Source organism: Microtus ochrogaster, chromosome 2 (genome assembly GCF_000317375.1).
Source record: "Microtus ochrogaster isolate Prairie Vole_2 chromosome 2, MicOch1.0, whole genome shotgun sequence".
Lineage (NCBI taxonomy): Eukaryota > Metazoa > Chordata > Mammalia > Rodentia > Cricetidae > Microtus > Microtus ochrogaster.
In genome coordinates, this window is record NC_022010.1 from 94,855,085 (window position 1) to 94,878,099 (window position 23,015).

A 23,015-nucleotide genomic window follows, 5' to 3' on the forward strand; every position below is an offset into this window, starting at 1 on the left:
AAAAAATCATATAACAGGAAAAAAAATCAGTCTGGGAAGATGGCTCAGTAGTGAAGAGCACCAGCTGCTCTTCCAGAGAACCCTGGTGTGACTCCAAGCACCCACAGGACAGCTCACCACTAACCCTAGTTCCAGAGACTCGGAGCCTTCTTCTGGCCTCTGCAGAAATGCACACACATGGCACACAGGCACACAGACACACATGCAGGTTAAAAAAAAACAACCCTCCTGTACATAAAAATAAATAAATCGTTAAGAAAAATTCAGGTCACAAAATAGAGCAAGTTGAGTACAGAAAAAACAGCCATCTCATTTTGTTTCTTGTATTGGAAAGGTATTGGGAGGATGTGTGTGGAAACAGTTAACAGGCAATCCTAGTGGCACATGGCACTTTTAAATATATTCCTGGGTTTGTTTGTGCGTGTGTGTGCCACCATATGCACAGAGGTCAGAGGACAACTTGTAGGAATAGGTTCATTCCTTCCCCTGTGTGAGTTCCCGGAACCCAACTCAGATACTCAAGCTTGGCAGTGCCTGTTGTTTACCTGCCAAACCATCTTGCCATCCTCATTTCTGTACTATTTCTCAAGTTCAAATTAAAAAAAAAAACTAGATTATAAAGGTTAATTTTAAACAAATTTCAGAAATTGACTTCAAAAAAGTGCAAAGTACTTGAAGCATGTAACCTATAGCTGTCCCAGATGCCAGCAATGCATCCATTAGAAAAGGCAGCAAGGGGAGCTGGTTTGGGGTGAGTTCTAGCAAATGTTCCAGAGAACGTCCAATGTGTACCTACTAGAACTGCATAATCCAGAAGAAATCAGAGCTGGGTTACTGGCATTTCAGCCCTAACAGTCTTAAAAGAAAATTACACCACCATACTTGAAAAAACTATGAGTGATGCGCTAGTTCGGGTTTCTATTGCTGTGAATAATAGATCAAAAAGCAAGCTGGGGAGGAAAGGGTTTATTTCCCTTCCACTTCCACATTGCTCTTCATTAAAGGAAGCCAGGGCAGAAACTCAAAAAGGGCAGGAGGCTGGAGGCAGGACCTGATGAAGGGGACATGGAGGGGAGCAGCTTCCTTCCTTCCTTCCCAGGACTTGCTCGGCCTGCTTTCTTGTAGATCCCAGGACTACCAGCCCAGGGATGGCACCACCCTCCCCCATCAATCACTAACTGATAAAATGCCTTACAGCTGAATGTCCTGGATGCATTTCCTCAAGGGAGGCTCCTTCCTCTCTGATGACTCTAGCTTGTGTCGAGTAGACAGAAAACCAAGTCAGTGCAAGTGACAATTGACTCAATATTAGGATGGCAATTTCTGTAATAAGTACATTAAAATATCAATAAATATAATTCAAAATATTCAATGTTTTTATTAATGTATATCTATGTGTTTATGTGCATGTGTGCGCAGGTGCTGGCAGAGGATAGAAGATACTGGATGTCCCGGAGCTGGAGTTACAAGTGGTTGTGAGCCACTTGATGTGGGTGCTGGGAACCAGACTCCGATCCTCTGGAAGAGCAAGCACCTCACACTCTGAATTGCGGAACTGCCTCTCCAGGCCCCACCATTTTTTTAAAGATTCATTTGTATTTAATGCATGCGTGTTCTGCCTGCATGAATGTATAAACACAGCAGTTCTGCGCCATAGCCATCGAGGCAGGAAGTGCAGACATCCTCTGGAATTGGAGTTAGAGGCAGTCGTGCACCACCTGTACAGAACTGGGGCGTAGGAAAACAAACTTGGGTCTTCTGCAAGTGCAGTACAAGGTCTCACCCACTGCGCACTTCTCCAGCCCTCCAATTATAGCTTTTTTTTTTTATTTTCAAAGCAGCCTTCCAAACTATTTTACTGAAAATGGCCAAAATAAATTCTATACACGTATGAAATAAAAAGTAAATTTTAAAAATCACAATTTAAGCTGGGCATGGTGGCACAAGCTTTTAGTCCCAGCACTCGGGAGACAGGCAGGCGGATCACGGAGTTCCAGGTCAGCAGGGGCTAGTGAGACTGCACAACAAAATGAAGCAAATAAAAGTAACCATAATCAAGATCAAAATGTACAGTTAAGCTGTTTAAAAACAGTAAAGCTTAGTCGTCACTATTTTTGCAAATCCTTACAATTTAAAAATGGAAAAACATTTCCAAATGTCATTAGAATAAAGCAACAGTCTCCTTATTAAAAAAAAAACATGCTCAACATTAGGATAGTTGAAAAAGTACACACAAAATGTTCAAAAGATGAAAACTGATGTTAGGGGATGAAAAATATATAACTATCAGTTCAAAGATAGCCCACCAGCCTGTTGGATTGCACATAAAACAAAAGCGCTTCGCCCCAAACTCCCTCCCACCCGTGTCAGACCAAGGCGCATGCGCAGCCTGACGCATGCGCACTCTAAACGCAGGCCGGCAAGACGCGTAAGACAAAGATGGCGGCGCCGAGCCTCCCCACGCCGCTGTATGGGCACGTGGGTCGCGGAGCCTTCAGCGACGTGTACGAGCCTTCGGAGGACACGTTCCTGCTGCTGGACGCGCTCGAGGCGGCTGCGGCCGAGCTAGCAGGGTGCGAGGAGGGTGCGCGCCTCAGCGGGAAATTGGGGTGTCCCAGGGACGGTAGCCGGAAGCCTTGCCTCCTCCGGAAGTGGTGGGTCGGCCCACTACCTGGTGATTGACAGCAGAGCGGGGTGAAAGAGCAGCTTCCGGCGTGCCGGGGTTTGTGCTCTGCAAAACCCTATGGTCACCCTGCCTTGCTTGCCTTTCGGCTATTATCTGAAGAACGCAAGTGCCCCTGAGTGCAGTCGTACTGTCACGGCCAGAAACAAGGTGTTCCCGAAACATTGCTGCTTTCCAATATGAAGTTTCTTAGTGTAAAACTCGCGCAGGATTCACCTGCTACTTAGTGCATAAATAGCATCCTCTGGCAACGGAAGGACATGAATGGTGAAATGTTAAGCCCACTCAGCTCTCTCAAGGAACAGCCATTAGCCATGTGTTACTACTGAGCGCTTCAGACGTTCCTGCAGCTGAGAAACCGAGTTTTCAGTTGCAGTGTTAGAAATGTAGTTAGTACCGTTAGGGAAGATATAATAGTTACCATGCATCCGCTTACTGCAGGATCTTCACTAGCCTGATTCGTTGAGTATGGTCATAACTTTTAATGACAACAGTTGTAAAGGCTACATGTTAATTTTTCGGTTAAGAGAATTTGAGTCAAGAGCGGGTAAGATGGTTAAGCTAGTAAATGCGCTTGCTGCCAAGCCTGTGGACTCAGGGTCAGTCCTCAGGACCCATATGGCAGGAGGAGACAAATGCTCCTACAGGTTGTTCTTGGACGTTCAGTTGCAGTGCTGAGGACTGCTTGCCCACACATCACACACAAAATAAGTCTAATAAAACATTTTGCTGAAAGAATTAGGGTCATTAACTTAATGGGCAAGATTTTTGAACTGGGGATCGCCAGAACGAAATAACCAACACGCTTACCCCTCTTAAGCTTTGTCATATTTTTTTTTTCGTCTATAAAATGCTTTTGAAATCAGCCTTTCATCATAGACAGTGGAGAATTTCGAGTTACTGGAATATCTTGTGGAACACTGGCTCAGAACTCGTATGCTCAGAATAGCCCAGAAAGATTTACAATTACAAATTGCATTGCAGACTATGCTGTAAATGGGCCTGACCTTGTTACGAAGACTTGAAATTCTAATTATGAGACTGTAATGGTTTTTTTCCAAGAAGTAACCACCTGGAAAGATTCACAAACTTTAGAGTGACTAACGGCTTCTCAGATATGTGGCTGGTTCTAAAGCTAAAAATCCTGTAACTGCCTCTTGACTATTGTTTGAAAAGTTAAGCGCAAGGAATTCCCGTGAATGTCATTAGGCATTGTAAAAATTAAGTGGCACTTTTGAAACATGTACACTCATCGAGGGAATAATTTCACTGGAAGATAATATGGAGACTTTTAAGTTGAGAAAGCTAAGATTATTGACATTTTGAGGCCATACTGTGGGGTACTTGCCCAGGTTAGTTGAGAATGTCTGTTCTACATCTATCTAGGTAGGTAGAGGACTTTCATTCCTAGGACATGCTGCTTGGTATATTTAAGTACTTCAAGGTAATTGACAGTCTGTTACACACCTAAACTATTACCAGGTGTAGCTATGCAACAATATGTAAGTGATTGCCAGAAATTGTAAATTTCCCTTATTTTCCCATATATTTGCAAGCAAATGATGATGCTGGAGAAATACATTATATTGCATGAGAGTCATCTTCCATGGAGAGTAGGCTCATGGGAATGAACTAAGTATTCTGGCTTTGTTGTTAGAGTGGAAATATGCCTTGAAGTCGGAGCAGGATCTGGTGTGGTGTCTGCGTTCCTGGCCTCCATGATAGGTCCTCAGGCCTTGTACATGTGAGTATACAATGTTCATCCCCCACCTTCTGGGTTACTGTGACTGTAGCAGCTTGAGTGAAATATTTTAAGTAGACAAAATGTCTCTGGTGGTGTTTCAGTAAGGCCTCAAGTCACAAATTGTGCCCACCCCAGTTATAATTTCATGTTCATGCCTTCCTGCTATGTGATTTTAGGAGCCACATAATTTCGAGTTCTGTCTACTGGGATCGTTTTCAGGGAGGTCATTTGACTGTTAGAAAACACCTGGAGAGTTGTTTCTTCGCAGAGCACTTGAGAATACAAACCCCAGGAAATAAGTAGAAGATTTGCCAGACACGGAGCCGGTTGCGTTTCGTGTGCTCTGTAATCTCTCGTGTATTTTGTGTAGCTGTTTCCTAACAGTCATTTTTTTGGATTTCGGTTTTGCTGGGTGCTTAAGCCACACTTAATTTTGTAGCAGTGCTTGTCACCAGTGTAACAAGCCTTTGTTCTCTTTTTCTTTGTCATTATGAAAACATCCTAATTTTTTCTGTGCCACTTAGAATTAACAAAATTCCTAAAGTAGCTAGCAGATTTGCTTCTGTTCACGGCCCTGATTTTTTTCTCCTGTCTGTAGGTGCACTGATATCAACCCCCAGGCGGCCGCATGTACCCTGGAGACAGCACACTGTAACAGAGTCCACCTTCAGCCAATAATTACAGACTTGGTGAGCTTTAATCTCTGTTCAGTAGTAATCAATTTCATCTCGGTTAATTGAAGGTCAACAGGTTTTAATGCAAATAAACTTTAGTAATTAACTTTTTTTGTTTTTATGAGACAGGGTCTCATATAGCCCAGGCTAACTCAAACTTAACTGTATAGCCAAAGATGATCTTATACTCTATTTTGAGTACAAGATTACATATTAAAAAGTAGCAACGAGCTGGCCATAGTGACTCACTCCTGGAATCCCCAGTAGTCAAGAGTGTAAGATGAATTTCAAGTTTAAGGCTAGCCTGGGCTACACAGTGTGACCTCTTTCTCAAAATCAAAACGGTAGAATTATTATTCTTCATTTTTAGTTTTAGAATACAATCTTTAAAATGCATCTATGTATTTCCTAACATTGTTAGTGCACACCAAACACACTCACCTTTTACAAACTCCGTGGGTGTCTGTCATTCTGAGTTGTGTGATACTAGGGCTGCTTAGTCATCTGGCACGTGAAATATCTGGTAGTTCCCCTCTTCCTTTTGCTGGCCTCATGTTGCCCTGTTGAACTGTTATCTATTGGCAGAACATCCATTCTTTCTGCTCATGTGCTTTGTGTAAGAAAATCAGACAGTTCTGACTCGCATTTAACCTAAGGGTCCTCTAAAAGGTGTCTCTACAGGAAATAAAGTCTGCGTGTTTTGCTGCGTACATTTAACACTTGCTAGGGCCTTTTTCATTTATTCTTCAATTCTTGGAGATGTGAAAGCTGGAAACTGACTTGGCCTGGCTGCAGATGCCTGTACTAGTCCTTGGTTTTATTTAAATACATTTTAATTTCAAGAGTCTCTTGTTTTAGCTCCAGTTCAGCAGCTGTGCCTGAATCTACTGCTGTTTCAGCCAATAATTGCCACTCCACAGTTATTGGCTCACTTCTCCAATAGTTGCCAGTTTGGAGCCTCCTGCCCCTGCCAGCAAATGTAGTTCTAACTAAATCTCTAGTGTTCTTTTTATCAATAAGACTTGGGAGTCAGAGGCTGAGGTCAAAACCTGCTAGCTCAGAGAGGGTGAGGAGCAACTAGCTGACCTTCCCTCTTTGCGTCTCAGAAAAAGGCTGTCCTGCTTTGCCACACTCAAAGTCCTGTGTGTCTCTCTATCCGTCTTCCAGATACTCTCTGACCCTCCCTACTACGTCCTATGTGTCTCTATCCATCTTCCAGATACTCTGTGACCCTCCCTACTACGTCCTGTGTGTCTCTCTATCCGTCTTCCAGATATTCTCTGACTCTCTATGATTACTTTCTGTCAATTAGTTGCTAGCTCTGCCTCCTGACCCAAGGTTGATTTTATTTAATAAATGTAAACGCAAACTCAGGTTCACAGTGTGATCATATATCCTGCCAGTTTCTGTTTTAAGATTTTTGTCCTTTTTGTTTATGTACTATCCAGACTGCAGTTACTCCTAGAGAGCTGGGTAGTGCTTCAGGAGCCTCTGGGAGTTACAAGGCAAACCTTCTCCAGTTTCGTGAGCCAGCATTCCTGGAAACTTATATTTTAGAGTTCTTTTAAGAAGTTTAATTTCTTTATGGAATCGAAAACAAAGTGGTGTGTGTGTGTGTGTGTGCACGCGCACGCACACACACACACACACACACTGAGTTATTCCCTCATTCTTGGACTGTTGGAGGAGCAGATGAATCATCTTTTGGTTTGCAACAAAATTGTATCCAAATTACTTCAAAGAATAGGCTATTGTTTCCCCCTATAAAGAGAAAAAAAGAATTACTTTTGCAAGCACAATCTCAAAAAGAGGTCTTAGGAGTTACCTTTGAGTTACAAGTTACCAGACTTATTAGGATAATTAAAACTGGATTGACTATAGAAATCTGGATCAGGAAAGTCTCAGATATCACTTTGTAATATATGTTTAGTGTTCATAATCAGTCCAGTGTATGTCCAATGCTTAGATGATGTGACTGGAAATGAGGTAGCTTTGAATCACACAAACACAAAATTGTGGGGGTTTTTCTTTTTTTCTTGTTCCATGGACAACTGAGCCATAAAAAAGTGTCAAATGCTGGCTGTTTGCAGTCTCTGACCATTTTGTTCAGTGTTCCCTGCTCTAATGTCCAAATCTGTTAGTCAAAATATTTACAAGTAAGTGAAGAAGCAAAAACAGTCCATCCTTGGTGTTTTGTGTCGTTCAGATACATTCTATGTTATCTTATAAAACATTTCCCTTGGGACATGGGGAGCCACCTTAGTTGGTATCATGTCTGCCTTATAAGGACCTAAGTGAGATCTCAGGACAGAATATAAAAAGCCAGGCATGGTGGCGTGTTGTTTGTACACCCTGCTAGTGCTAAATGGGAAGCGGAGACTGGTGGATTCCTGGAATCTTTCCAGCCAACCACCCTAGAACAGCAGTGAACTTTCAGGCCAGTCTCAAAAAGAAGGTGGAAAGTTCCTTAGGGAAGATACCAAAGTTGTCCTCTGACACACACACACACACACACACACACACACACACACGTGCTTGAGTGCATTTTTTTTGTTTTGTTTTGGGTTTCTTTTGAGACAGGGTTTCTCTGTAGCTCTGGAGCCTGTCCTGGAACTAGCTCTTGTAGACCAGGCTGACCTTGAACTCACAGAGATCTGCCTGCCTCTGCCTCCCAAGTGCTGGGATTAAAGCATACGCCACCACTGCCCGGCTGTGTGCACATTTCTTAGTTACAAGAGATCATTGTGTAAGGTAGCAGAGATGTTGTGAAGTTCTTTGTGGATCCACAGGGAATGTGTTTCACAGAATCTGGGCTCGCGGCACCCTCATGAACCCAGAAAACGCACATACGCACTGTTGATAGAACCCATATATGGTACCTGCTCACTCTCCGCTTCACTCATTTAGCTTAAGTTCATATAAACTGCACCTGCATAAGAACATTTCTGTCTGTAAGTACTGTCCCCCACTGAAAACAGGAGAGTATTTTTAAAGACTTATTATTTAAACCAGAATCCAGCTTAAACTGTATTGTTGCTGTCTTCAGGTCCAAGGCTTGCTGCCCAGATTGAAGGGGAAAGTTGATCTGCTGGTGTTTAACCCCCCCTATGTAGTGACTCCGCCTGAAGAGGTAAGGGCCACAGCAGAACGTGGTCAGTCTCCAGCTGCTCTGTGTGAGACAAGATGAACTTGGGCTGACTTTGGTCTCTGCTGCTAACAATAACAACACTCCTCTGACTACAGAGGTTCTCAGACCAGACACTGTAACCAGGAGAGGAATACTGACGGAAGGACAGAATGTGACCCATCTAGTCAGAATTCTCACCCAGGTCAGGCCATGATGTTGAAACTGATCCATTACCATAAATAACGAAGTTATAATGCAAATTTTAAAAATACTTCTAATGAACTATAAATTCCCCAATAATGTCCTTCTCAGAGTCTTGGGTTTCATCCCTTGGCATTATCAGAAATGAAAAGTGTGGGACCAATCCTGATCTTTCATAGGGAAAGAATAGAAGTACATCATGTATTTAAGAATCTCCATAGTAAGGAGTTAAGCCAGATCACCATTCCCCCAGAAAGTGAAGGCACATAGTTCAATAATAGATGAGCACTGGCTTCTCCTTAACTCTGCCTGATGTATTCTTTGATGATTATTCTCTGGCAAAGCTGGTAAATACTATGCCCACTTCCATTGCAATTGCTCTGGCTGTGCTCACATGAACTGAGACCCAGGAAGTAAGTCACATTCAGAGGGAACACCACTACAGTCTCGTATATTCTGTTCACTGCTCCTGTAATCAAGTACCACAGGTTGTTTAATTAATACATGTATTTCTCAGAGTCTGGAGACTGAGGAGACCAGTCTCGGGGTGTGTGGCTGTGGCCAAGGCCTTTCTGCTGTGTTATGACAGAGACATCATACGCTGAGAACGAGGAAACATTCCTAAACATGTGGCTCTCTTCTCCTTTTCAACATGGACTAATTAATCCCTCATGACCCCCTTACTCAACCCACCTCCAAATGCCGTCAGCACATCAATAGGGGATTACATTTCTTATATGAATTGGATGCTTAAGAAAAGGCTATGGAAATGGACCTTGTGATAACAATGGTTCAGTCCAGCCCAGAGGTGGCAGTGAGCAGAAGACAGCTCTGTCCACATGTACACCCACACACAGACACACAACAGATCAGTAAATACAGTTGTTAAAAATGTTTCAGCCCTGAAGATCTAATTTTAAAATCACTCAATAGCTGGGTGTGGTGGTGCCTGCCTCAGGAGGCAGACTTCTGAGTTCCAGGTCAGCGCAGGCTGTGTACAGTGAGACTGTCTCCACAAAACCACAAATCATTCCATAGCAGGATAAAAACTAAAATGGACAAAGGTTTATTACATTTATAATCTATTTAAGTAATGTCAACATGAGCCTGTGTGTGCAGAAGGATGGTTAATTCACGGTAATGGTCTCAGTGCAGAAACAATTCAGAGAATATGATGACCCACTGGAGTCCCAGTGTATTCCCAGCTGGAGCAGTAAGCTAAGTGTATCTCCTGACCCGTACATCTGCTGAGACATAGCAATGCCCTGGGCACTTCTGCAATCCCAGCACATCTGGTGTCTTAATTCCCAGAGCTGAATCAAAGGTTTATCTGCTGAGACATAGCAATGCCCTGGGCACTTCTGCAATCCCAGCACATCTGGTGTCTTAATTCCCAGAGCTGAATGATTAGATCGGGCAAAGCACAGGTCCAGCAAGGTGGCTCAGTAAGTCAAGGGTACTTGGCACCAAGACTAATGATCAGAGTTCTAACCCAGAACCCACATGGTAGGAGAAAACTGACTCCCAAAGGTTCTCCGATTACCATGAGTACACACAAACACACACTGATTTTTTTAAAATTAAAAAAAAAAAAGCTAGTCTGGAAACTAAATGAAAACAATGATTTCAGGCCATAAAGTAATAAAGACAAAGTAAATGAAATCAGAGAGGTTGATAATAAACGACTTAGAGATGATATCCAGAAGACACACAGTTAAGAGCTGATGCTTGAGCTCTGTGGCTAGACTCACTGCCACATTCAGAAACGGGAACTAAAGTGCTATACAGGGGTTATACCTGTGGCTTCTGAGGAACCAAGAGTGGACACCCGGGCAGCAAGCAAACAGAAGGAACACCTGCCTGCTCCTTTTGAAGTGGAATCCTCTCTTCTTTGGCCTCAGGGTTGGGATGGTGCCAGAAGTACCTGAGGAGTCATCTCCTTCATTATAAGCAGATAAACGGGGCTTACTAGCCTGGAATCTTACCACAGGAAGCCCTGCTACACTCTGGAGCAGAACTAGAGAGGCCAGATGGGGACTGGTCCAAACCATGACACCTGCTCAACAGCCAGTTCCCACAAAGCACTGGAGTAAACAGAGATGGGAGTCCAGAACAGGAGCGGGCCCACAAGAAAAGCAGAGGGCTCTAAAAGGAAAAATCTGGTGCTAAAGTGGAATTAATGGGTCTGAGGATAATCAGAATTAAGATTCAAAGAAAATTAATAAACACAGCAAACATCTACCTACCTAAATAAGATATTCCTTCAGTAAGGTACTGTACCACCATAAACAACGAATTAGAACTATACCAGAGGAAATGAGAGGTCCTTGAGATGTTGTGAGTGACAGGGCTGTGGAGATAGGTACTGGATGAGATGCTTGTGAAAGCGTCAGGGTCCAGGTTGATGTCCTCTGAGCCCATGTCAGAGCTTTGTGGGAGTGCCCACAAGGTGCTGGCCTGGTCCATGCAGCGGTAAGCAGGAGAGAGCCTCATCTCCGACAAGGTGGAAGGCAAGGATTGTCTGACCTTCACACGCACACACACATGCACACACACATGCTAACATAACATCGCATGCACTAAAAGACGCAGGAAAGAATGTGGAATAGTCCTGCGCTCGAAAACATAGTTAAAAACACAATTGTTGAAGGTAGTGGAGGGGCAGACAAACAAGCTTGGAAAACCTGCCCTTATAAGCAGGATTTTTTTGCTTTGTAAAATTTATGTGTATGATTATGAAGGAATTATTTTAAATTGGGAAACCTATGCCATATTAAGTGAATAAAAACAGAAAACATGATTATATATAAAATTAAAATCAAATATGGGTAAAGGCCACAGCAAAAAATAGGAAAAAAGTTGTCAGCACTGAACTTAATTTTCAATGGTTTCTTCATAATAAATATACTTCTGGTCCTGACTGAGCCCAGAGCCGCATGCAATCCTGTCCCTTGGGTTTTTGAGGCAGGGTGTCACCATGTAGCTCAGGTCGGCATTGAAATTGCCATCTTCTCGCTCGTTTTCCTAAGCATGGAGACTGCAGTGTGCCCAGCACACCCAGCGCTAGTTGTTGGATAATCACGTTCTCTTGTAGCATGAGGATTTCAGGAGTTTGGCAGAGTAACATTCAGAAGCCAAGGTACACTCTTTTGGAATGCACTTGTTTTGAGATGTTTAATGTCAAAAGGATTGTAATCTCAAACTTGAATCAAGTCTCTCTGATTGGTGACAGGTAGGAAGTCACGGAATAGAAGCAGCTTGGGCTGGTGGCAGAAATGGCCGGGAAGTCATGGACAGATTCTTCCCGCTGGCTTCAGAACTCCTCTCCCCCAGAGGGCTGTTCTACTTAGTTACCATAAAAGAAAACAATCCAGGTAATAAGAAACAGCTTCGTGTTACCTGTCTACTTTTCTGACGACAGTTCAGTATAGAAAACTGAAATTTATAAAGTAGCCTGAGCTGTTGAGCAATTTAATCACTAACAACAGCTTAGCTAGCCAGAAGTTCACGTTGAAAGACTTTAAGAGGATAAATAATTATGTGTTAAAAACTATTGTCTTAATCCCAGCACTCTGGAGGCAGAGGCAGGTGATCTCTGTGAGGCCAGCCTGTTCTACAGAACAAGTTCCAGGACAGGCTTCTAAGCTATAGAGAAATCCTGTCTCGAAAAACAAAAACTATTGTCTTCTTAGGACAGGCCGTTTTCCCTCATTCATAATCACTTGGCCCCCAGTGTGGGCAGTAACAGAAAGAGAGGGTCACTCCCACATGTGCACCATGGGAGCCTTGCAGGCAGGTCAGTGTTGTCGTCACAGGCTCACAGCTGGATGAGACTTTACCCCAGCAGAGTGTAGATCTTCCAGACACTAAACACTAGCCGGTAGAGATGAAGTTTCCAGTCAAGTACCAGTTAGGCTTCAGCGGGGGTGGTCTGTGGATTCTTGGGCCAAATGATAAAGACATAACCCATTTATTGTATGTGAAGGGGTTATTTGAAACTATTTTCTTAGTTCAGTCTTTTCTTAGTTCAATTTTTCTTAGAACACCAGAAGAAAGGATTGGATCCCTTGGAACTATAGTTATACATGGTTGTGAACTATCATGTGAGTGCTGAGACTTGAACCCAGGTCTTCTGAAAGAGCCGTAAGTGCTCTTAAACACAGAGCCATCTTTCCAGCCCTAGGTTTTATTTCCAAAAGAAGTAAACTTGTTTACTTTCTCTGGGCAATGTCAGGATTCAGTTTGTTCATGTTCTCATTGACCTTTCCAGAAAGGATATATGGCAGAGATTGGCACCAACCAGCTAAAAATGTGATCACTTGCTCTAACAAGGTTAACTAATGATCTTGTGTAGTCTGAAGTAGGCCACCACTACACACTGGCCCTAATCAGAATCCTCAGAACATCTTAATATGTGTCCCACTTCTCTGAAGTCCAAGCTTGAATTAACAAACATTATTTGGTATACATTGTTTAATCAGAGGAATTTAATGCTTATCATCTAATTAAATTAATCAGGAGTCATGCATATCACCAAATGATTAGATTGAATTTTACCTTTTGGTTTTATTGGGTTTTTTTTTTTGCTTTTTCATTTTAGAAGAAATTTTTAAAACACTGAAGACAAAAGGTCTGCAAGGGACCACAGCACTTTGCAGGCAAGCAGGCCAAGAAATCCTGTCAGTCCTCAGGTTCAGCAAGTCCTAGTGTCCTGAGAACCACCAGATGCCTGAGAACTACCTGAAATAGAATGCACTCAGCTGGTTCGAGACAGACGTCATTCCCTGGCCAAGAAAGTTTATCAGAAATGTGTCATAAAGAAAAAGATGGAGTTAGGGTGGTCATGACACATACCTTTAATCTGAAAACTCAGGAGAATTCAAGGCCAGCCTGGTCTACAGAGCGAGTTCCAGGACAGCCAGGACTGTTACACAGAGAAATCCTGTCTCAGGAGGGGCAAAGAAAGAAAAGATGAGAGCTGGATAAATGGCTAAGAGGTTAAGAGCACTGGCTGCTAGTGCAGACGATTGGGGTCCAATTTTCAGCACCCACATGGTGGCTCACAGCCACCCATAACTCCAGTTTCAAGGGCTCCTGGCCTTTTCTGATCTTCAGGGTACCAGGCACACATGTGGTATTACATACATAATGCAAAACACGCAAAGAAAACAAAGCTGAAAAACAGAAACAGTTAAGCTCGGGCATTTTGTTTTCAGGGACTCAAGTATGTGGGTATTTCTGTACGCTTGCAAGCAAATGTGTATATTCTATTTATAATTTATTTTTATGTTATATTTATATATGAAAGAACATTTGATTTAGCATTAGCTATAATAGCAAAGTAATATAACCACCCTAAAAGTCCATCAGAAAGGATACTGGTTAAAATAAATCTCAGCTATCCATTCCACTGAAACGAGTCACTGTGTAGACCTGAACCAGATGGCAGCTGGCTACAACGAAGTGCAAAGAGGAAGCTGCAGATGAATTTCATCCTGTATATACTGTTCTGAGAACCCTTCCGAAGCAGTGTATCGATGTGTGTGCATGACAAAGGCTTGGGGGTAAACTGCAGGAATAAAGAAACATTCACTCTTTATGGTGGCATTGTCCAGTCCTGTATATATAATTTAAAAAGTAGGCATGAAGTTGGGAGATGAGGAGGGTGAGGGGTGATTATGATTAGTATACACTGTATACATGCATGAAATTTTCAAATAATTAAAAATGATAATAATAATCCCCAGTTCATGATAGAGTAACTAGGGCCAGGATAACATGGTGATCAATATTCTCTATTCATAAGATACAGTATCGACCAAGGGCTATCACTTAAAGCAAGAGCAGCTGTGATATTAGCAGGGTCTTACTCCAGAATCCAAAGGCCTACAACTGCAGTTTACCATAGGGGCCACCAGAGGCCCTGTATGGAGTCCCTGCCTTTCCTTACAGCCTCAAACACCACTGGATTTGCTGGACCACATGGCAGCTTGGACTTTGAAGAGTAGGTAGGAGGAGCAGGTTGTTGGTGAGACCTCTCAGGTATTAAGGAACACTTGTTCCCAACCTGTGGTCTTGCTGCCAATGTGCCACATTTGGGGGGTGGACAATTAGGTGAAAACCTGTTAGCTTTAGCAAGCTGCTAAATGGATGCTCCTTGACCGTGCCCGCAACCTCTCAGCTACAGTTTCACAAGAGCAGCGCACATCACCATAGCACAGCAGTGAGTATCAACACTGGCATGTCTTTATCGGTTTTTCTGTGTCCCAAACCCTGTGGGGGCGGGGAAAGCAGTGTGGGCCCAGCCTGATGCATACCAAATGCCTGTGGTGTTAGAAGACAGGAACTCTGGAAGCCCTGGCATGTATTCTGTTGCTGTGCACTAATTATGTTCACCAGACTGCTATGGAGAGAAGCTGATGTTGAGAAGGAATGAAATGGGATAGTGTAGTAACACACGAAAATGCCGTAGTTAAGCCCATTACTTCATGTGCTAATTCAGTGAAACTAAGTTGTCACTTATCCCAAATAACCTACTGAATCTGGGTGTCAAAGACACAAATTACAGGATGCCTTGGTGTTACTCAAAGGAGCCCTTATTCTTAAAGTTCACAGTAAATAAGTCAAAGCTACCAAAGACAGATGAGCACCCTTAATAAGACCTTTTATAAAGGATATCCTGGAAAATGGAAAGACAAATTTATACAGACAATGAAAGATTCCATCACAGATACATAGCATTTCTCTTATCTCTAATTTGGAGCAGAAAATAATTTAAAAAACCAGTTGGGTTATAAGACCCATAAGGTAAAATTTGGTGAGGGCAAAAGAGCCAGCTGGGAATAACCAAACTTGGTGCTGTGATGACTGTTGCCGACTGGAGCTAACACCACAGTGGATGGGCACATCTGGGAGGGGCTTCTCTTAACTAAACCACTTTAAATCTGGATCTTTTGAGAAAGGAAAATCTGCCTTTAATCTGGGCCACGTCTTCTGCTGGCAGCCTATATAAAGGACCACGGAGGAAGGAAGCTTTTATTCTTTGCCTGCTTGCTCTTGCTGGCAAGTCCATTCCTTCACTAGCATTAGGGCCTTCCATTGGATTCTGGCACATACTGAAGACTAGCTGAGACATCCAGCCTCTTAAACTGAACAACTACTGGACCTTCTGTTGGTAAACAGCCATTGTTGGACCACAGTCTGTAAGCCATTCTAATATACACATTCATTCTATGTTGTGTTCCTCTAGGGACCCTAACTAGTAAAAACGTTAAGACAAAAAAAAAAAAATTGGCTGAATCAAAATGGAAAGGAATAATTTAATTAAGTGGAAAATTTTAATAAAATGTAAATAAATGTAAAATTAATTCCATGTTGAAGACAAGTTGACTAGATAGTAAAGCATTATACAACTAGCTTAAAAATACAAATAACCTAATAGAAATATAAACATAAATTGTGGACATGTTTGTAAAATAATGACCAGCAAGAAAGAATGAATGAAACTAGGTCTCTCCTTAGGAAAATATGAATCATAATGAAGATGATGGGAGATTAGCACAGTTATACAATGCTTGCTAGCTCGCATTCTCCAACTAGAAGCCAGACAATTTCATTAAGACTAAGCGTGAGCGACAAGTACAAACCAGAACCCTTACTGTCCTGTGAGATGGGCCAACATGTAGCCAAGATAAAGAACAATGTGACATCACGTAAACCAACGGCTCGCACTTCCTGTCACCTGGAGTTCACTGTAGCTCACGCCTCCAGAGCACCTACCACATTTGCTGAGAAAGACGATAAAGAGCACGTCCTACAGCACTGGCTCAAAGGAGCAGACATTGCCAAGATAGCTCCTAGGAGGACTGGCAGGTGTGATGCTAAATAGCTGTCAGGTGAAGAAGCATGCTGCAGAAGATGACACAGCAGGAAAGGACCTCAAGCTTAAAGAAAAAACAAATGCTACATATCACATATGGATACAAGCATAGCAGAAAGTATGAACCCTCCAACAGGAAAGAAGTGTACAAACTTCAGAACAGTAAACTGTCTCTGAAGAAGGAAGAAGAATAGGTTAGAGAATAGGTAAAGAGAAACATTTCTTTAAAAAGAAGAATCAAATGTGGCAAAATAGTATGGGAAGAGTAAAGGATTTATATTAATTACTATTTTCTGTATATTTGAACTATTTTGTAATTTGAAAGAATTTAATAAGATAATAATCAAATAACAATTAGTCACACCATAAAAATTTGCCATGTGTTAACATTTAAACCACAGAAATGTATATACATGAGAAAAAGAACAATTAAAAATAAATTATAAAAATTGCTATTTAGTTTGGGGTTTTAAGTAAATTTGTAGTGGGGCTTTGATTCTTAGGTAATTTTAAGATCTTGTCATGCTAAAACTTTCAAGGCTGTGTCCTGTCTGTGAGTGTCATCACAGATAAAGGAGTGAAACCTGAGTGCGGAAACCTGGGTTTCAGTCTTGCTTCTGGGAAGCTTCCTTTAGTGTCGGGGCAGTGCTGAGCTGACAGCTCTCCACACAAATCGTACAGGATGTATTCAGAGTCCCTCCCGCCTAACCTGCTGCCCGTCTCTCTTCTACTTGAACTTTGGGTCAGAAGTCAAGAAGAACCAATACTGGAAGGGTTAAAAAGAAAATTTTATTGTAAAGCCACTTTAAAAAGAAAGAATGATTTTCACAGGGCTGTTACACAATCCTTGAGATTCTTGTGTCGGAGGCAGACGTAGAAAGGTAAGAGAATGTTTGAAAGGTTAAGAAGAGGTAGTAGATTTTAATATCTACACTTCACTCCGTCTCCGAAACTCAAGACTGTAAGATGATAAATACTACACAGAAAAAATCAGGAGACAGACAACCCAATGCTTCACCTGTAGCCCACAGTTCTCACTCTGGACTGCAATCCTGACCAAATTCATACTATTTCAATAACAGTCAAGTTGACCAATTGATGGTAAGCAGTAATTTTATTTGACACGAGTTGCACCCTTCTAATTAAACATTTGTAGAGATGAACTAACCTTTTAGGTGTCCTAACTGCTAGATACGAAATGGAAGACTGTGATAAAATTGGTCTAAGATCTGAACTTCTATACCTCATACTTTGGATGCAGGTTTTAAAGGCAATGGTGCTGTAGCCAAGGCAGTTTTTACTTGTTTACACACTTCAATCCACTAAGACTTCATTTCATCAGGCTTGGCGGCACTCACCTTTAATCCCAGAGTTTGGGAGGCAGAGGCAGGCAGATCTCGGAGTTCCAGGCCTGCCCAGAGCTACATAGTGAACTCCTGTCTCAAAACAAAACAAAAAACTAAAGACTTAATTTTATTTAGTACTAAATCCTTCCTTTCTTATGGTTTTAAATAATTAGTCCCCAAATTCCTGATTTGGTGTAATGATGGCCAGTAAGGATAGCGAAATTTGCTACAAAAGTTAAAGACTCCTTCAGTATTTTGAAATACTGGTTTCTGCAGATGCCATGCTTTAGAAAGCATACTTATCTGTTCCTTTCTTGATATTCAGCTACCATTTTACTTCACAAATAATCAAGTAGCTGCTGACCTCAAATTCCTACTCTCTGGAGACTTACTAAATTAACAACTCCACTCACAAATTTACAATTCAAATCTCATTAACATACGGAAATAATTCTTTCACAAACAAAAGGTCAATGTCATGGATATAATTTATAAATTTCATAATTCTTGACAGAGCCCCTTAGAGTTCAGTTCATTCTTCCGTGTGAGATTTCAGAGCATTCTTCAAAGAGCTCTGGATATGGATGTAAATACCTTAGTGTCACTTTATCATTAAAATAAGTATGAAAATCAGAGTAACTTTTAATTTTTTTCATCATCACTAACAAACAAATCTTAAGTTTTATCTATGGATGTAAAACAGCTCTCAATTCCTTTACACTTGGACTGTTCTACAACACAGACCAACAAACTTGATGATTTATAAGTTATTATATAGCTAATGCTTTCACAAATTTCAGTTCTATAATTTAGGTATTTTTTGAGAAGAGATATATTTATTTTTAAATATACAAAGAGACTAAACCATTAATATAAATATTTTCTCTCAAATATGTAATGTTCTCTTGTAAAAGAAAAAGGTTTCAAAAGATTTACAAAGCAATCTCGAAAGAAGTGAGCCTGATTTTAGGTCATATGAGCAGAGATGGCAATTGTGTCATGCTCACTGGCTTCTTCAAGTCAGTACTTCAAGATGGAGCCAAATCCAGGGCCTCTGGCTTCACCTATTGCAGGGACAACTTACAATTTAAAAAACCTCAGAAAAAGGTCTCACGACAGAGTGGACAAGTAGATTTGTTGCTAGATGTAAACCATTTGTACTGAAAAAAAAAAAGATTTTAATATTAGGATAAATTTTTAAAGCTTTTTTATATGGTAAGCTGTAAATGTAAAATGAAAACGGGAACACACTAAGAATGAACATAACTTTCTGGAGGCTACACTATGACCCTGGCTTGGCCCATATACTTAGGCTCATGCATAGAAGTAAGCTAGAAGGAAGAGCTCTGAAGAAATGGCTCCATCACTGTGCTTCAGTGTGTTTACAAAGGATAAAAGGCTCTGATGATGAGGATCGGAGTCGAGTCTGGAACCTCCTGACTTGGTCTAGAGCTCACGAGACCGTCAATTCACTGAAGGCTAAGAGGTCTATGAGAACACCCACTCATTAAGGAGTTTCATGTTCCACCTCAGTAAATCACACGTAATCTTTTACAGACTTTGAAGATTCACTTCTCAATGTCTTCTGCTTCAGAAAGACAGGATGTGCAGTGACTAGGGCGTGACGTCAGAGAACAGCTCTGGTCAGCTTGGTTCTCTCCAGCTGCCTATCCTTCCTGCTGAGCCATTTTACCTGCTCTACTCACTGTCTTCCAAATAAAGATCACACAATACACAGCACAAGAAATGGGAGAAGTTTCTCTTTGCCTTACCAAGCAAGCTGAGTGGAACTTTTTCTTGCATGTTCTGCAGGCTTTTTTGGGGAGAGAGTAGTTGAAACCATGAATGACTGAAAAGCAGATCATACAGTCTTCAACACCCTCGAAACGCTTGTCCACATTGTTCTTCCACAGTGCCAAGCCTTCCATAATGCTTCCATTCTGTCAGTGAAGAGGAAGGAGAGTGACCACACATGGGAAGCCTCCAAAGGTTACTTTATTCAACCCCATAAATTTCAAAGCTGAAATTAATTCTGAAAAAAGATAATCTGGTTGGTTATATTATGTCCTAACTTTCCTAAATAATCTCTGAATTTTTAGGGAAAAAATTATTTTTTCACAATAAAAACAGTTTTTACAGGAAATTCTGGGGGTTAAAAGTTTAAGTGAGACTCAGGCAGGGGCACATAAGAAAAGGGAGAATTTGGAAGTGGGTGAATTGAAGCTAAGAGAGTATGAGAAACACTTACAGAAACCATACCTTGTGAAATCATTTAAAAATATATGTTTACATAAATATGTACTTTATTTAGGCTTTTTACTAATCTCTGAGAATTTCACACAAAGTATTTTGAACATATCAGCTCCTCCCCAGTCTCCACTTAGATCTGCCTCCACCTACCTACCTGTAGTATGGAGGGGTGGGCTGCTTCCCACCACCTGACTGGCTTACACCTGGGCTGGCGGGCTGCTTGTCGTCCCAGCCACGGGGCTAACTTATGCCCGAAATAATCACATGGAAATCTGTATTAATTAGATTACTGCCTGGCCCATTAGCTCTAGCCTCTTATTGGCTAACTCTCACATCTTGATTCAACCCATTTCTAATAATCTGTATGTCACCACAAGGCCATGGCTTACCGGGATTCAGCATGTCTGACCTGGCGGCTGGCTCCATGGCGGCTCTCCCTGCCTGCTTTCTTCATCCCAGAATTCTGTTCTGTCTTCCCCGCCTACCTGAGTTCGCCTATCAACTAGGCCAAGGCAGTCTCTTTATTTAACCAATGAAAGTAGCACAGACAGAAGACCCTCCTACACCACCTTCCCCTACCCAAACTTTGTATTCTCTTTAAAAAAAAAAAAAAGTCATTTAAAAAATTTTAATGTAACGCTACCTTTACATGAATGGTTTATTAGCAAGGTCCCAGAGGCCCCTAAACAGCAAAGGCTATTACCACTGCCTGTAGTGCCCACCAGAACAAGATAAGAAGAACATAATGCACTTTAGTTGTAGAACATAGAGAAATCAAGCTAGAACTGACCTGAACACTTCCTCCCTATTTCGCAGTGCCAGAAGTGCTGTGCAGGCCACTGAGGGAGGAAGGACATCAACTGTCTTCCAGCACAGGCGAGATGGCCTGCCTGCTGGTGCAGTAGTGCCAGACTGCTGTGGGGTAACAACAGCTTTCCCCTCGGCTCTGTGGCCTGCTTCACAGGGGTGGGAGGGGAGACTCAAATCCCGTTTTGTAAACCTGATCAAAACTCCACAGCCCTATTACTTTTATTTTGCTAAATAACAAGCATGTTTTTAAACTTCCTTCTAAACATTTATGTTTCAAGCCCACAGATAAGTGATGTTCTTGCTCAAGTGGGCAGCAATATAAAGACTCACAGTTGGTCAAATGCTGAGAGAATAAATGACATTTGACTGCCATACCCTAAGTGAGGCATCTGCATCAACCACTCAGAGCTTAGGGGACATTCTGGAAGAAGAGCAGAAAGACTGTAAGCACCAGAGGATATGAGGAATGCTGTCCTCTGGTGGACAGGACATGGCTCCTGCACTTAAGAACTCATTGCACCTAGGGCAACCTGCACAAGGTCAAGCCAACAAGATCAGCAAGTGCAGCAGGCAGCGCTAAGAGGACTCAGTGCAGGGATGGATGGCTATAACATAAGAGTGGGTGTGCTCAACATACAGTGAAAAAACAGAAGATGGTCTTTAAAAACATAGAAAAAGACATTAAAGCTTTCTGAACCAATACTGTAAGTGTTACACTCTTCTATAGTGAAATGAAGTCGTTGAGAATAGCTTTTCTAATTTTCAACTGATAGTGATGACATCTGGCCTCAATCAATTTACATAACGGAATGCAAAATTGCTTTAAAATAACTTCCTGTACTGTAAAGTACTTAATATGTATGTATGTATACACACACTTTACAACATACACACAAAACCTGAGATTTATATTAGTTTAAAGCTCAAAGGAAAGTTTAAATGCAGGATAAAAGCAACTGTGAAAACACTCATCAACCTAGTCCCTCTTAAGACTGTCCCTCAATTTCTTTAATTCCAAATGTTGTACTACATCTTCTGCAATGTCAGTGGAATAAAGCCCATCCTTGACAAACAACAGAAAATTAATAACAGAACTTTGAACATTAAAGCAGAGATGGCAGCTTCAGGTTACTTAAGAATGTATTTGTGCCAGGTGGTGGTAGCACACACCTTTAATCCCAGAGCTTGGGAGGCAGAGGCAGGAGGATCTCTAGGAGTTCGAGGCCAGCCTGGTCTACAGGTCGAGTTCCAGGACAGGCTCCAACACTACAAAGAAACCCTGACTGTATTTGTGTTTAGCCAGGAACTTTTAATTTCCACATTAAGCAGAGATTATACTTTGTGTTCAGATGTTCCTCAAACAGATGCTCTCTGATCTGAAAGGCAAACGTAAGCAAAGGCATACCTGGTGCGTGAGGTAAGTGCTTAACTGCAGCATCCAGTTACGCCACTGCTGCACAGCCACCCCAATTCTTTTCCCACTTTCCACTGTTATCGAACCCAATGGATAGTTGGAGGGCAGCTGTATTATGAGTTCGATGACTATGTCTTCGATGGTGTATGTAGCCATCACTTCTCGAGTAGTAGCTCGTGCTTTAACCTACAATGCAAGAAAGGTATTTCTTCTTTGCCAAAGAGCTTCCCGTTATTCAAAAATCAAAACACTTTGATAGATCAACTAACAGTTGAAGACTACCTAGGAGAATAAAAGACATAAACACATGATTTATCTGATACCAGGCATTTAAAAAGTAGGTTTAAGAGCCTGGCATGTGGCAGAGTGTGACGGTTCTTGCCTTTAATCCCAGCACTCTGAAGGCAGAGGCAAACAGATATCTGTGATCTAGACTCATCTACATTCTGCTGAGCCAAGGCTACAAGTGAGACCCTGTCTCAAAAAAAAAATAAAAGATTTTACATGCTTTAGTGTCTCTTTATGATATTTATAGTTTGTCTTACAATTGCTGATAAAAAGTACCTAAGTGTAGCAGGTTTTAACACAACAAAGCACTGCTCAACAATTGAAAGGAACCCACAGTGTTAAGTGTCAGCTGGATGCCTACTGTCTTTCTTGACACAGAGGAATCAGAAAATAAAGTAGATAATTTCTATAAAGTCTGAATCAAATGTTATACTTTCTTTTTTTAAGATTTATTTATTAATTATGTATACAGCATTTCCCTACATATATGCTGCAGACCAGAAGAGGGCACCAGACCTCATTGTAGATGGTTGTGAGCCACCATGTGGTTGCTGGGAATTGAACTCAGGACCTCTGGAAGAGCAGTCAGTGCTCTTAAC

General features: G+C 41.7%; 2 protein-coding genes across 6 annotated transcripts in view; one reads left to right on the top strand and one right to left on the bottom strand.

Moving 5' to 3' along the window:
- Positions 1–2,430: 2,430 nt before the first annotated feature.
- The window catches only part of N6amt1 (N-6 adenine-specific DNA methyltransferase 1), a 25,067-nt gene continuing 4,482 nt past the window's right edge, over positions 2,431–23,015 (top strand). The window contains exons 1-6 of one of the 4 annotated variants that reach the window (XM_005345305.3): positions 2,431–2,573; positions 4,341–4,427; positions 5,026–5,116; positions 8,148–8,231; positions 11,662–11,803; positions 13,030–13,307. In XM_005345305.3, coding sequence (XP_005345362.1) covers positions 2,440–2,573; positions 4,341–4,427; positions 5,026–5,116; positions 8,148–8,231; positions 11,662–11,803; positions 13,030–13,136 — 645 coding nt within the window. In that variant the 5' untranslated portion in view covers positions 2,431–2,439 and the 3' untranslated portion in view covers positions 13,137–13,307. Of the gene's footprint in view, positions 2,574–4,340; positions 4,428–5,025; positions 5,117–8,147; positions 8,232–11,661; positions 11,804–13,029; positions 13,308–23,015 lie in introns of those variants that run through there. The other 3 variants (XM_026787148.1, XM_026787153.1, XM_013353400.2) reach the window with 3 other exon arrangements.
- Ltn1 (listerin E3 ubiquitin protein ligase 1) overlaps positions 17,408–23,015 on the bottom strand; it is a 63,255-nt gene continuing 57,647 nt past the window's right edge. For both annotated transcript variants that reach the window (XM_026787140.1, XM_005345304.2), the window contains 3 exons: positions 22,120–22,314; positions 19,427–19,594; positions 17,408–18,814 (listed from right to left, as the gene is read on the bottom strand). In XM_026787140.1, the coding sequence (XP_026642941.1) occupies positions 18,752–18,814; positions 19,427–19,594; positions 22,120–22,314 (426 nt within the window). In that variant the 3' untranslated portion in view covers positions 17,408–18,751. The remainder of the gene's footprint in view (positions 18,815–19,426; positions 19,595–22,119; positions 22,315–23,015) is intronic.